Source organism: Uranotaenia lowii, chromosome 3, assembly GCF_029784155.1.
Source record: "Uranotaenia lowii strain MFRU-FL chromosome 3, ASM2978415v1, whole genome shotgun sequence".
NCBI classification, from domain to species: domain Eukaryota; kingdom Metazoa; phylum Arthropoda; class Insecta; order Diptera; family Culicidae; genus Uranotaenia; species Uranotaenia lowii.
Genome location: NC_073693.1, coordinates 93,357,744 through 93,372,587, shown reverse-complemented (window position 1 = coordinate 93,372,587; position 14,844 = coordinate 93,357,744). Strand labels below are relative to the sequence as shown.

At 34.3% G+C, this 14,844-nt stretch overlaps 1 protein-coding gene across 1 annotated transcript in view; it reads right to left on the bottom strand.

The window, feature by feature from the left end:
* The window catches only part of LOC129751900 (uncharacterized), a 444,615-nt gene that overhangs the window by 328,243 nt on the left and 101,528 nt on the right, over nt 1–14,844 (bottom strand). Inside the window, exon 2 of the mRNA XM_055747666.1 lies at nt 7,608–8,021. Within this exon, the coding sequence (XP_055603641.1) occupies nt 7,608–7,659 (52 nt within the window). The 5' untranslated portion in view covers nt 7,660–8,021. The remainder of the gene's footprint in view (nt 1–7,607; nt 8,022–14,844) is intronic.

The following is a 14,844-nucleotide window of genomic DNA, read 5'->3' as shown; positions in this document are numbered from 1 at the left end:
TCGAGCGTATCCAATATCGTTGTCTTCGAATAGCGCTGGGTTGTATGCCCTCAACACACACCATGAGTCTCGAGGTTTTGGCAGACGTACTCCCTCTGAGAGATAGGTTTTATTCATTATCTCTCCGGTTCCTCATAAGGTGTGAGGTCATGAACCCATTGGTGATTGCAAATTTTGAAAAGCTACTGGAGCAAAATTTTCAAACTAGATATATGACTATATATCATGAATTCATGTCTATGCAAATTAATCCTTCTTCGTTCTCCCCCATTCGTGATTTTCACCCTGATTACGACACTTCTTCTGTCCAGTTTGATTTGTCCATGCAGCTTAAAATTCGTGGGATTCCGGAACTCCATCGTTCTGTTATTGTTCCCAGGATTTTTGAAGCAAAGTATGGACACGTCAATGCTGAAAAAATGTACTTTACTGATGATTCTTTATTAGACGAGTGCTCTGGGTTTGGAGTTTTCAACCAAAGTTCTAGCGCTTCCTACAAACTTCAGTATCCATGCTCAGTGTATATCGCTGAATTAGCAGCTATACATTGGGCACTGGACAGTATAGCAGCAAGACCTACTGGACACTTTATCGTTGTTACGGATAGCCTCAGCTCTGTTCAGGCTATTCGCTCATTAAGACCCGGAAAACACTCACCGTACTTCCTTGAGAAGATACGGGTATCATTGAATACATTATCTAGACGCTGCTATTCCATCACCTTTGTTTGAGTGCCGTCTCATTGCTCAATAGTGGGCAATGAGAAGGCCGACTCGTTAGCAAAGGTGGGTGCAGTTGAAGGTGAAATTTATCAGCGTCAAATCGCTTTCAGCGAATTTTACTTTTTGGTCCGTAGAAACGCTCTCGTCAACTGGCAGCGCAAATGGAACGAGGACGAGTTGGGTCGGTGGCTTCACTCGATTATCCCAAAGGTGAGCCTTAAACCATGGTTCAATAGATTGGACCTGAGTCGTGACTTTATTAAAACATTTTCCCGTCTCATGTCCAATCATTATTCCTTAGACGCGATACTCTATCGTGTGAATCTCGCTAGCAGCAATTTGTGTCGTTGTGGTCAGGGTTACCATGACATCGAGCATATTGTTTGGTCGTGTGAGGACCATCTTACCGCCAGAGCAAATTTGATTGACTCCCTTCGGGTCCGAGGTAAACCACCTTACGTTCCAGTGAGGGATGTGTTGGCTATGGTAGACCTAGACCATAGGTCGGCAACCTGCGGCTCGCGAGCCGCATGCGGCTCTTCGGACGTAAAGCTGTGGCTCTTTGGCTCACTGCGCAAATATTAAAAATTCTTTAAATAAAATTTAAAAAAATTGCTTTACAGATAATTGAATCTTGTATCCTGGAACACGGATATTTATAGGTCCAGAAGAATAGCTTTTAAGATTGCATCCGTTCTAGGAACAAGCAGAAATGACCAAATGGCAAAATTGGATTCTGTTTAAGTCTAATTTTACAATTTTTTGCTTCAGCATAGAGATCAGAATTTAATTTATCATTAATATTAATTTTTTATTAAAGTTTTTGTAAACAACAAAAACTAAAATAAACTTATTTATTTCCAAAACGCTTGTTTAAATATTTTTTTATCAATCGATCACAAAAGCTTAGCTGTTGATAACAGGATAATCAAAGTATTTTTTTACGAAAAAGTATTGCTTAAATAGTTTCTGTTTTGTTACTAAACAACGTAAACCTCATTAAGTTTAAAGATTGCCCTGTTTTAACCGGGCTCGCCCAAATTTTCGTTAGAAATTGGGAAATGCCCAATCTTGTCCGGTTGCCTGGATATCGAGGTAATACTACGCCTAGTTGTCTCCCGGATTACTAATAATTTTTGCTAAATTCCAAATCTTGAACTTGTTTAAAAGAAATTAATTCGCACGTTTTTTTGGAATTTTGAGACATTACATTACACACATTTTTATGGCAAATATCCAGATTCCAGATACGTACAAAAATAAATTGCAAAGCTTACTCATGACATAAAGAATAAAAAAGTAACTAGGTACATGGAATTCAAATTCAAATTTCCAAAACTATGGATTGAGAATTACAAATAAAAGTTTATCATCTATTCAAATTTAATTAGCTTTGAGCATGATTGAGAATATTAATTCTTAAAATCTATATGAAAACTTAATCACAGGCTAAATGATTGTACTAAATATTTTGATCTTTACCCCCCTATCTATTATTTTTTATAATTCAATTGTATGTATTTAAAAAAATAAACCTTTGAGTCTTTGAACACATTTAAAATTTTAAGTCTGATGCATGTAGCCAAGATTTGCCAAAAGCTTTCAAATTTTGAACAAAATATTTTCTTCCATTTTTGATTTAGAGTTTATCATTGTTGATTTATTTTTATTATTTTAGTTTTGATCTTTTAAAAGTAGGTATCCTAGAACTGATATTGCTAGTTAAAATTGGCTGTTTCTTTATTATTTATCACTAATTTTCAATGTAGGGTACGAAATCAGAGTTTTACTGGTCAAAGCACAATTTTTTTCAAGTATTTGAGCTTTAGAAAGCATTGAAAATAATCTACAATGTATGGAATTTCATTCTTCAGAAAAGGGGTAGGCTTGATAGCGGCACGACTCGTTCGCTTTACGTCATGAATTTTAAAAGTTCAATATTTGTTTTGACATATGTAGCGAGTTGAGATCAAAATATTTCAGCTTCAAAACTTCAATTGAATTTACCCTCATACTACTTGATTTGTAAAAAGATTAGCTAAAACAGGGGAAAGGTCATAAAAAACTTGATAATTTTAAGTTATTTTTCCCTTTACTGTGTTATTTGTAAAGCTTTTCTTTGCCGAAGAAGTTATAAATATTCTTCTTATGTTAATATGTTCAAATCATTTACTTTAACATCTTGCAAAGTATTTATTTAAGCTTGATATGAACTTTAAATTTTCTTGTTACAAGAGTTTGCGATTTAGAGGAGAATCCATGTTCTTATTGGTTATTATAAAAACATTTAAAAGAAATGTTCAGGATTTAGAAAAAAAAAACTCTAATGGTGTTAACATAGTTTTTGTGGAACTCATGTTTCCTGATCATTCATATATTTTGTGTTTTTAGTATTATGAACGAAAACAATAAATCTTGAATGTGGCTCTTTCAAACCCTGAAATTTCAAAAATTTGAAGTTTTTGGCTCTTCCGACTCAAAAGGTTGCCGACCACTGACCTAGACTATATGTTCGAAATATACTTTTATCTTAAATCTATCGATCTACGCGTTTAACTATCCCTTTCCTTTTTCTCCTTTTTTTTTGTCTATCATAGTTTTGAATAATGAACGACGAACTCAATATCTTGAATCCATAAAACGAATATATGGACAACAATACGAAAATTCCTGTTAATTAAACTTAAGCAACTGTTGTTCAAAAAATAATGGTCCCTTGGCTCCGTAAAACTAAGTGGTTTGAGCCGTTTCAAATAAACGATTTGTAAAAAAAAACCATATGAGGCCTACTTTGTCGAAGGCCTTGGCGAAGTCGACGTATATTGAGTCCACTTGCAGTTTTTTATCAGTTGCAGTATGCAGGTTACTGGCATAGCACATCAAGTTGATCAACGTTGATCTCTTCCGGATAAATCCGTGCTGGACTTCGGCAAGTATCGGAGTAACTGCTGAATAGAGCCTTTCGTACATAAAAACATCAAGCACCTTTGCAAAACAGCAGAGAATTGAAATTGGCCGGTAGTTCTCCACACGATGCGCATTCCCAGAATGAATCGGCGATATAGAAGCGATTTTCCAATGGCTAGGAAAAACACCTTCTGAGATTGATCGGTTGAAAATTAAACAAAGCGGTGTTGCAAGAGGTACAGCTAATCTCAAAACCAATGACGATGGAATGTCATCTGGACCTGGACATTTCGATGGATCGAGCGAACTGAGTACGTTTAACACTTCCTGATCGGTAAATAAGGGTTGTGAGATCCTGATGTCATAGTTCGGCAGAGTTCCAAAATATGTATCAGCGCAATCAGGATAAGACGAGCTATGAACACTGCTGAAGAATTCCGAAAATAAATCAGCCGATTCCCTGATGCTACTCGAGGTGCGTCCATGAAACGATACAGAAAATGGGATCGTATTTTTGAGACGGCGGCTGTTCATAAATTTCCAAAAACTCGATGGATCTTGCTTTACGTTGCGTTCGATGTTTAATATGTATCGTTTAAAGGCAGTGTTTCACAGGGTTGAGTACTCAACTTCTAAACCAGATAGGATAGTCGTGTTATGATCAGATTTATGCTTGAAGTAACGTTTCCGGGCTTTCCGAACTGAGCTGCGGCTTCTACGGAGTTCCGAGTTCCACCAAGGGAGCTTAAACGGCTTATGTCGGTTTGGTCGTCTGGGAGGGGTGCATTTGGAAGTTATTGAGCTTGAGTAAATTATAAGCAAGAGACTTAAATGGCAGACGGATTGATTTTGAATATTAACTACGCTCAGTGAGAAGGGATTAAAGCGTTTATCCGCTTTACCTCTAACAGAGTGTTATCAAATAAGTATGTGAAACTGTAGCAACACTGAATTAATAGCATTTCTTTTACTTGGAAAGCTGAAACTTTTTCTTTGTTGACCATAAATTTTACATTTGTAATTGATTCTCAAAAAATCTGTACAATATCAAGGAAATTTTTGAAATAAAATGTGTGCTGATTGTTTGTAATATCGTTCGGCATCTCATATCCGCAGTTAGATAAATACATTTTGATTCTACAGAAAACTTTTAAACGTGCATTTTTCCGATGGCTACTATGTGTACAATCAAAATGGAAAACCAAAATCAAAATAAAAAGGAGAAAATTTTCTCTCTTTAAACAGATTCCCTCTCCCCACTGAGAGGGAACTTCAAACTCACATCAAGCGGTCGATATTTGCAGGCGCTTGCCGACAAGCCCCATTGAGATCCCCGATGACTTATTTACAATGCATGATCAATATTGAACTACCAAATTTATTCGTAGTGTATTAAATTTATGGTTTCTACAAAATCCTAACTTTATCAGATTTATAAAGTTCTTTAAAAAAATGCAATTGCCTTTTGTCAGCAGATTCGATTTTTTTATGTCAAAAATAACAGTAAATATTTAAAAACTAATATAAGCTTAAGAAGTTTGTGTAAATTTATTATTGTTTGTTTTTTTTATTAAACATACAAGGAATTGGTTAAGTCAGATGGATTTGTACCTGAAGCAAAAATAACCTTTCGGGTTCTCGACAGACCTGGAAAAGTTATGTGTATCACTAATAGCTTTTTTTTGTTCTTTTTTTTAAGAGCGAGTAAAGGCGCTTCAACCTTGGCCGATGACCTGAAATGAGGGTATACAGAAATCAAGGACATAAAAAACTTAGCTTTTACAGATAGCTTGAATAAACCCAGCAGGTTTAGTACTTTTAATTCTTCAACGCATTTTCATGATTCAGATTATTTTTTTGACTTCTGTGTACAAAATTACTTATGTCCAGCAACTGAAGGATGGACAATTTTTATTTATTATATTTGATCCTGACGTCTCTGCGTTCTCTGCTCCACAGTGGGCCCGGCTGGTTTATTTTCTTATTATTTTAATGTTTGCTTGTCAACATAACTGGAACTTTTATCTTTCGATTTTGACTGATTGAAGCCAAGGGTTAAGGTTTTCCGAGTAAAGGATCAAATTTCATTTAATGAAGGATTAAACTTCATCCAACTTTAGAAACATCTATTTTTTGTTCCACAAAAATGCTACATCTTTAAACAAGATCAAGTTTCGTTCTAATTTTTGGAGCATGAACATTTGGAAATACATGCTATTAGGATCTGTAATAGACGACGAGCAGCTAAATATTTCCAAAAAGATTGATGTAAACAAGAAATCTCCCGTATGTTTATCTGCATGTTGCTCAGCTGTTCAATAAGTTTTCTTAAAGCAAATTTTTTTTAACTCTCAGTTGTCTCCAGAGCCAATTTTTGCGAATTCAAGCCCAAGAATAAACATCGATCACAGTCGTACCGAAAAAGTTTAAAAAAAAAGTCCAGAATGCCATCAAGACAGTAAAACGACATTAATCGAAACAAAAAAAAAAACTATAAAATGGTATTAATGAATTTGACATTTAGAATCTATACATTTCAAGTTTCATAGAACTCTAGAGAACTCTTAGTACAATGACCCCAAAGAAAGTTTTGTGAAGAGATATTCTTAAAATATATATAAGTGTTTCAAAAGAAATATGAATACTGTAGACCAGTGGTTTTCAAATTGGTCCCTACCACCCCCTTGGGGCGTTGAGAGCTTCTAGCAGGGCGGTGAACTCAACTTTTAAATTTGGGGGGCGTTGGAAGGGCTCAGGGGGCGGTGAGGTCATTTTTAAATTCACATTTTTACAAATAACGGAACAACTTAGAATTGAAATGACAACGAGTTCGTTCAATGCAAATTAATAAAACGATTTTGAAGAGCTCCGAAAACCAAATTAAGCCAGGTTAGGGACAATATCTGTAAACTTACAGAGTTGAGAAGCACGGTTTTGGCTCTGTAAGTCACAATCATTGACAGATTTTTTTTTAATTGTTACAGGTTTCTGTATATTGATCAGGTTTTGTAAGTTTATTTTGGATTGTACTAAAAAGCTTAAAGGTGTCACAGATTTGATCAGAGATTTTTAAATGAAAAAGAAGAATGCTTATCAGCCAAAGAAACTGATTTGTTGGTTTTTAATTCAATCAATAATTAAATGAATTCATTATCAAACATCAAAAGTTCTTCGATTGTCTCTTGATTGTCGAAATGAAGTTCTTGGAACATATGTATAATTTTTAGACTCTTGAAGGAAACAGTATTCAAGTTTAGTCTACAATTGTCCCAAAAAAAAGCTTTAAATTTATTATATCAAGAAAAAATACTATGTATTTTTTATGCTTTTTCATCGAATTAATTTCAATCATTTTTTGCATAATAAAAGGCTTATTAAATAAGTGAAGAATCGTGATTACCAAAATTAAGATTGGCAGTTTGTTATTAGATACATATACTTTTTTGTTTTCAACGCTAATTATTTGTCCTGGAAAATTTCTAATTTCCTAATTTAAGTCTTGGGGTTTGAAGCAATTTGATTTTGAATGAATTTTTAGTTTTGTCTTGCTACAATTGATGGTTATGCGTTGACTTTTCGGTCTTTTCATTTCAATTACAACAATTTTTAAATGTGCTTCATTGATCGTTTCAAATTATATTACAACAAAGTTTCAAAAGCTTATGATTTTGCAACGATGTCAATTAGCAGTCTTCATAAAGATTTTTCAAAAATTAATTGATCTTGAAAATTTATCAAAAGGGAGCGGTGAAGGAAAAAAAGTTTGAAAACCACTGCTGTAGACAATAATATTCATGAAATACTCTTTACAGCAATTCATGCATTACAAATTTTGAAAAATATTGTAGTTTATAAAATCTTTTAAAATCTTTTTCCAGATTATGTCACTAGACTAGCCACAACTTATTTATGTCGCATCGTTATGTTAGGTCAAAAACAAGTGCTAGAGGTATAAAGGTATAGGTTATTTTCACTCACCATTTTCACCTTCCTCGTCCGAATCCAGACAAATCACATCACATCCATCCATGGCTGGCAGGCAGCTAGTCTTTCATCCGGGCGCGGAAAATGATGATCACTCTTCTAATACTGGCGCAAAGCCCCCACTGCACGTTACTGATGGACTTGCTGTTGCTGCATCTGCTCTAGCTTTGGCTTAGTTAGCACCTACCCCAGCATTCGAACACACTTCAACACGTGTGTGTCAACATTTTACCGCTCACATATTTCTCGTTCACTTCACTGCAGCAGGACAAACGACATGGCACTTTGCTCGTTAGGTCTTGCTATTATTTTTCACCAAACACACTACTAGCTGGTGGATTGGCACCGGCTATTTTTCCATCCACTTTGCAACCTCAACGTCAACCTTCGTCGCTGGAATCCTTCGCGCTGTGAAAGAGGTGAGATTATTTTAGTTTTCTTTTTTCAAATTAATCCCCAGCTGGGTCTAACTGCGAGCTGTTGCCTTTGATGTTCCAATCTCCATCCGTAATTTGTTCTTAGGGTGCCGGGATATTTTATACTCAGAGTTCGTGGGTAATTTGGAAAGGTTTTGTGAGTGTCTGTTCCAAGAATTGGTCGTTCATCATTTTTTTTTCTGAAGACCACAATTTTTCACACTTCATTCTAAAGCTACCAACAGTTCCGTAGCAGCTTGATCAGTTTCAACATTGAATTCCTGCCAATCTTTGAAGCTCCAACACATAATTGAGGTAAATTCCTTTGCTATAAGAGTTAAATCTCGAATTTTGACTACCAGCATCATGAGTTTGTCAATGATTTTAGCTTTGACGATATTAAAGTTAATCTATGCAACTGTTAAACATTGGTAGAGCTAAAATCATTGACAGAGAAGACAATCAAAACCAATTCATGATGCTGGAAAGCTGTTGCATCAAAATAACTTAATAGTCAATTAATAGATAAAAAAAGACACAGATATATTCAACATGCTCAACATGAATCGGAAAATAAAATTTAGAGCTCAAAGCTCATTAACACAAGCTTAAAATCAAAATTAAAAACTTGCTACTCAAAACTGAGAACCAAAATACTTAAATTTTAGAACTCAGGACTCAGAACTGAGTGCCCGAAACTCATAACTCAAAACTCAGACCTCAGAACTCTGAACTCAGAACTCGAAACTAAACATTCTGAACTTGAACTCAGAATTCAGAACTTAGTACTTGGAACTAAGATCTCTAAGCTTTTGAATAGAACTTTGACCTCAGAACTCGGAGCTCAGAAACCATAAATCAAAATTTAGCTTTCGTCATGAAAATCAACACACTATTAAAGCCAATGTGAAAATCAGCCTATGTGAGCAGTGAGGAAAACCAGCAGTGAGAGATGTGCTGGCCGTGATAGACTTGGACTACATGTTCGAAATAAACCTTTTCCTAAAAGCTATTGATCTTCGTCTATAATTCTTATTATTTTCATATTTCCCTATCTATTTCTTTTCTATTCTAATAAAAAGTGATGAACTAGATTTAAGCACATAATTGTAAGCAAACAAAACGAGTTTGGCTCCTTAAAGCCTAAAGGTATGAGCCGTTTCAAATAAAGACGTTACAAAAAAAACACACTTTTAAGAATTTAGAACTCAGAACTCAAAACTCAGAGCTCGGAAATAACAAATTGGAACTCAAGTTCACGAACTTCTGAACTTACAAAGTTTATCAGGGTTAATATCAAAAATGTTAAAACTCACAACAAAGGATTCAGAACTAAAACAACAAATAACAGAGCTCTAATTCAACTCAAAACTTTGAATTCAGAACTCTCAACATCCAGAACCCTTAACTAATAGCTTAGAACTCAGTTCGCTATATTTGCCAAATTAAGGTCTCAAAATTCAATAATCAGTGCTCAATATCAGAACTCAAAGCTCAGAATTCAGAACTCTAAACTCAAAACGTAGAAAATCAAATTCAAGAATCAGAACTCATAAAGCGGAACTTTAAACTCTAAGTTCAATACTCTGTGCTTAAAGCTCACATGGTCCTTTTAACATTGTTTTTGAAAGGAATTTGACAGCAAGCTGTCATTCTTCCCAAAAACCCTCATGTTTTCATACTCGAAGTTAAGTTGTTTTGGTTCAAAACAGCAGCCGTCAACTTTGAGTTTGGCTAGGCAATCTCATAACTAGGTTCTGTCTAACAGACATAACTTTTTTCCTGCCTTTATTCGATAGCTATACTAAAAATGCAGTTCGGCACTCGAACTCAAAATGAACTCGTTTAGTGCTTTCAGTTCAACATACACAAGATGAGTTCAGTTCAAGTTCATAAGGTCGATCTCAGATTTGAAGAGGAAAAATGGGATGAGTTATGAGTTCGCAATTCGAACTGCACAATAAAATTTCAGAATACAGAACTCTGAAATCAGGATTGAAAACTCAAAACTCAAAACACAGAAACTCAGAAACTCTGAAGTCATAACTCGGAAGTCAGAACTCAACATTCAGGACCCATAATCCTGTGTTCTTAATTCAGGGCTCAGTACTCAGAGTTCAGTAGTCATCTAGAATTCCAGATCTCAAAACTAAGGAATCTTAGAACTTGAATTCAAAACCCGGAATTGTGAACAAGGTCTCAGAATTCAGAACACAGCTTTCAGAACACAGGCTCAGAATTCAGCTATCATGTTATCAATAAACACGGAATTCGGAACTCAAAGCTCGGAAAAATCGGAAGGAAATAGAAACTTGTTTTTCAAGTTTATTTCTGACAACCTTTTATAATGTGCTGCATACACTTGAGGGTTAAAAATACATATAAAAATTCAACTAGCTGAAATCATGAGAATGAGTGATGAAATTTTAGTTATAACAAAAGGCAAAACAATCATATTCCAGCATATGGAAACGAGATTTATAAGGTGTCACTTTTAATATGCATTTTGTTACATTTTACCGCTAACAGGTATCTGAATTATGAAAAATGTTGTTTTTTTTTTGTTTATGGGTTTATGAGCGCCTGGCCGACCCGGAAAGGAAAAACAGAACGGGGACAGAAGAGGAAAATTTTAAATGAGAGTAGAATAGCTTAGAAAAGGATAGCGGCAACAGAGCCCGAGGGTTCTGAAGCACCAGTTTAGGGAAACGTTAAGATAGTGCTCGACGGACTAGGACGGTTGGTGGGCCCCATATGAACTTCGAGTTAACCTAACCTTCAACTCAACCGGGCAATAGCAGTATGGTATCAAATAATATAATATCATATGCTAACGCCTCGATATCATTGTCAGAAGGGTTCACTATCTTACCGTAGTTGAATTTTCCCTACCTGTCATCTACCTTACTCGTATCGATAAATTTGTATTCTTACTAGTTTGATTTAAAAATAATCATAGATTTGCTAAGTAAAAGATATATCGAAGTGATTGATTCTACGCGACTACACGGTTATTCGATAACTCAATTAGGATATCTTAGAAACAGAATCTAGAAAAGTTGTCTCTTAAACTCATCAAACAATGAATTATAAGCTTCAATAGCAAAACCTTTATTGGTATCGTCAACTTATCAACGGAACAGGAAAATAACAGTGCTGTTCGTTAAAACCTCATCACTAATTGTGGTCAACTTTCTAACAAACTATAATACTCAATCTACACGATAGGGGTTCAATTCAAATAAACCGTGTGCCTGTTTTTAAATGCCCGAAATAAATTATCTGAACTATCTACTCATTCTTGCTTATCGAAATCATATTTTCTATTTTTACCTTCGATTTATGAATTTTAATCCTAACCGTAAAATGTATAAATCTACCAAAAGTAAAAAATTGAATAAAAACAAATGTCGAAAGTGTATTACAAACTGAAATATCATATTTGTCAAAACAGCATTCCCGTCCAATAAGCCTCTAGTTCTTGTAAAATGCTTGATTTAAGAATAAGCCAACGAAATTCATAAACCGCAAATGCACACTTTCTAGAGCATTGGGGAGGCGAATACCATTACCTATACCTAAACTAAAAATACTTGAAACATCCTGATTCTATGAAACTAAACTAGCTAACTACCTTACCAAACAGATTAGGCCCTATTGAAAAGTATCACTTAATGACGGCAATTTGTGATATTTTCACTACAAAAGTTTCCCATTGTTCAACGGAAGGGAGGGCAAGTGTTTCAACTCCCATTTATCTTATCAGCATGGATCATGAAAAATTTGGACACCATTGAACCTACCGCTAATTTCATTTAAATAAAGGTGTCCATCACGCCTTCTAATTTGAATCATATTATGATCCATGCTTGACAAGATCTGTGCAACGACCCTGTCAGAACAATGACAGTAAACCATCATTATCACACGCATGCACACCGCCGCCGTGACCCATGGGAACCCAGGGTACGGAGGTATCTGAATTATGAAAAATTGATTTGAAAAAAATAAGGTTGTCTGAAATTTTTTTACATCAGCAGTGTTGGTATTGGATATTAAAACTTATAAAAAGTTTGTAATGTATTTCATTAAGCCAATCTGTCATACTGAGTATAGTTTTTTACGGCATAGAAAAATGTTAAAATTTGGACATGTATTGCTCTTATTTTTAAATTTCTAGTCATCATCATTTTGTTATCATTAAATGATACCCAATTAACATCATATTAAAATAAAAATTGAACAAGTGCTGTGGTACATAAATGTTGCATCTAACCCCGCTGTTGCTCATGCCCCGTTTGACAGTATCTATTTTAAAAATGTGCTTTATTGTATTTGATAGCAGATTGTTTTGAATTGGTTCCCTAAAAATTTGAAAAGGCCTGCAACTTAGTCAAAAAATCAAATATTCAAAGCTAAATATTAACATTACAGAAGAAATTACCAACACAAAAATTAAAAGCTGAGTAATGTGGTTTCGTATAACTGTGATGATTTGTTCGACGAATAATCAATGTAATCTGTTTAATCTGTTGCATGATATTTACGGCTTATGTTCTTTTTTTCTTAGATGCCTCATGTTACTCTTATACATTCCATCACCTTTGAAAAATTGATAATTTTCAGGTACGAAAATGTACCAAGAAAAACTCAGATTGTTAGATTTGAGAATAATCACAAAACATTAGCTAACATTACGGAGGAAACATGAAGCGTGATTTTTCTTCTTCGTAAAATAGATGAAATGCACACAAGAAAATTTATTCAGCCCAAGGCCGTGTGAACGGGGGGGGGGAGGGGGTTAGGGGTTTAACCCCCCCCCCCCCCCTTCATGAAGATTTTTTCGAATAAAATCTTTCCCGTATTATCGGGAAATACTTGATCTTAGAAGGTTTTTTTTTTTTTGTTTCGATTATAGTCGTTTTACCATCTTTATGGCATTCGCGACTTTATCAACGTTGCAGTTGGCGGATCGTTATTGAAAAACTATCCGGTACAACTGTGTTCGATGTTTACTCTTGGGCTCGAACTCGCGGACATCGGCTCAGGAGACAACAGACTTGCCAACTGAGCTATATCACAAGCCCGCAATCTTAGAAGGTGTTTAAAAATAAGTGTTAACAAGCAAGTCAAAAATTTGGCTCGCCTCCGGCGGAATTTAGACTTTAACCACTTAATTTTACAACCCTATATGACGTTCAGGAATTAAAAATAATATCTAATTGTCAATCAATTCGCAATTCAATAAACTTTTTGTATTAAAACTCTAAACTTGACGTACGAAACCTCTACCTCGTCTTTAGAATGGGTTTTTATTAGGAAGTGTAACGAAACAAGAGCAGAGTTTGAAACGAGCCATTTTAACTTCAAAAGTAATTCATCGAATACAAATTTCAAAAATCGACAAGTTGGACGCCATGTAGATAACAGACGTTTACCTCCCCCGATGGTCCGCAAAATAAGCAAAACAAATCTTAAATCTCATATCCTCTACTTTATGACTAAAAATTTTGATTTAAATTTTTTTTAATAAATAACACAAGGCCACAAAATTAACATTTTTGCAAGGTGCAATGAATTTGAAACGTAATTTTGTCTTGTTTAGGTGACCTGAATCTCAATATGCAATTTTTATATCAGTTTTTGTTATTGAAATAAATTTTAAAAATAGGTTAAAATGATTTAAATTCAGCCGTTTTCTAAAAAAAAACTCTAAATTAAAAACATAACATTTTTGTATAAAAGATTTGAATCAATTATCAACTTTTCTCAAAACGTCAAGTTATTTTAAGTTCCGCGAAAAAAGTTATAAAAGATTTCTATTTGTTTACTTATCCTCATAAAACGAATATTGATCGAAATTATGAATCAAATTGAATTATAAATATTTTTAAGGCATAAATCTAATCGTTTTACATGTTCCAACAAATTTGTTAAATGCAATCAAGTTTTTTTTACTTTCTGCAGTAATGTTATAAATACTTATATACCTAATGATATGCATCCAAATTTTCAAATCTGTTTTATTATACTTTTTTAGATCATGCATCATCATCATCAAAAAATTAAGGAATAATTTTAGAATGAAATATAATAAACAAAATCAAAATTTAAAAAAATGTATGTTAGAAATAATTGATTTGACTCAAAACTGTCACATTTAAAACCCCATATTACCAGAACCTAAAGTGATAAAATATAAAAGATTCGAATTCAGTACGCTAAAATCAACCAAATCAATAATCAAAACATACGCACCAAAAAGCTTTTCCCTTGAGTAATCATTTAAATTATGTAAATAAATTTTCATGACTATAAGACGTGTTTATTGAAAAAATACTTCTAAAATGGTGAAAAGCTTATCTTTTCAAACTTCATAGTTTGTTTTAATTTTCAAATGGACTTATCGAATTTTACAGTACAGCAGTTTTTTTTTTTTCAATTCTTGAACAAATTTACCGAATTTTAAAGTCAAACTATTTAAAACTTTGGACATATTTTTGATATGTTTGTCTATGTTTTGAAATTTTGAATTTTTGGTGTTCTAAAAACAAAAATCTTTATTTTTTTTCCTAATCAAAAATTCATATTTCAAATCGGAACATGGAACTGCCGATCTCTAAATTTTGGGGGCAGTACCCACGTGCTCTCCAACGAATTGAAGAGCCGCAAATTCGACATCGTAGCGCTGCAGGAGGTATGCTGGAAGGGCTCCACGGTACGAACGTATCCAGATGGTCGTGCCATCTACCAGAGCTGCGGCAGCACACACGAGCTTGGAACAGCTTTTATAGTGATGGGAAAGATGCAAAAGC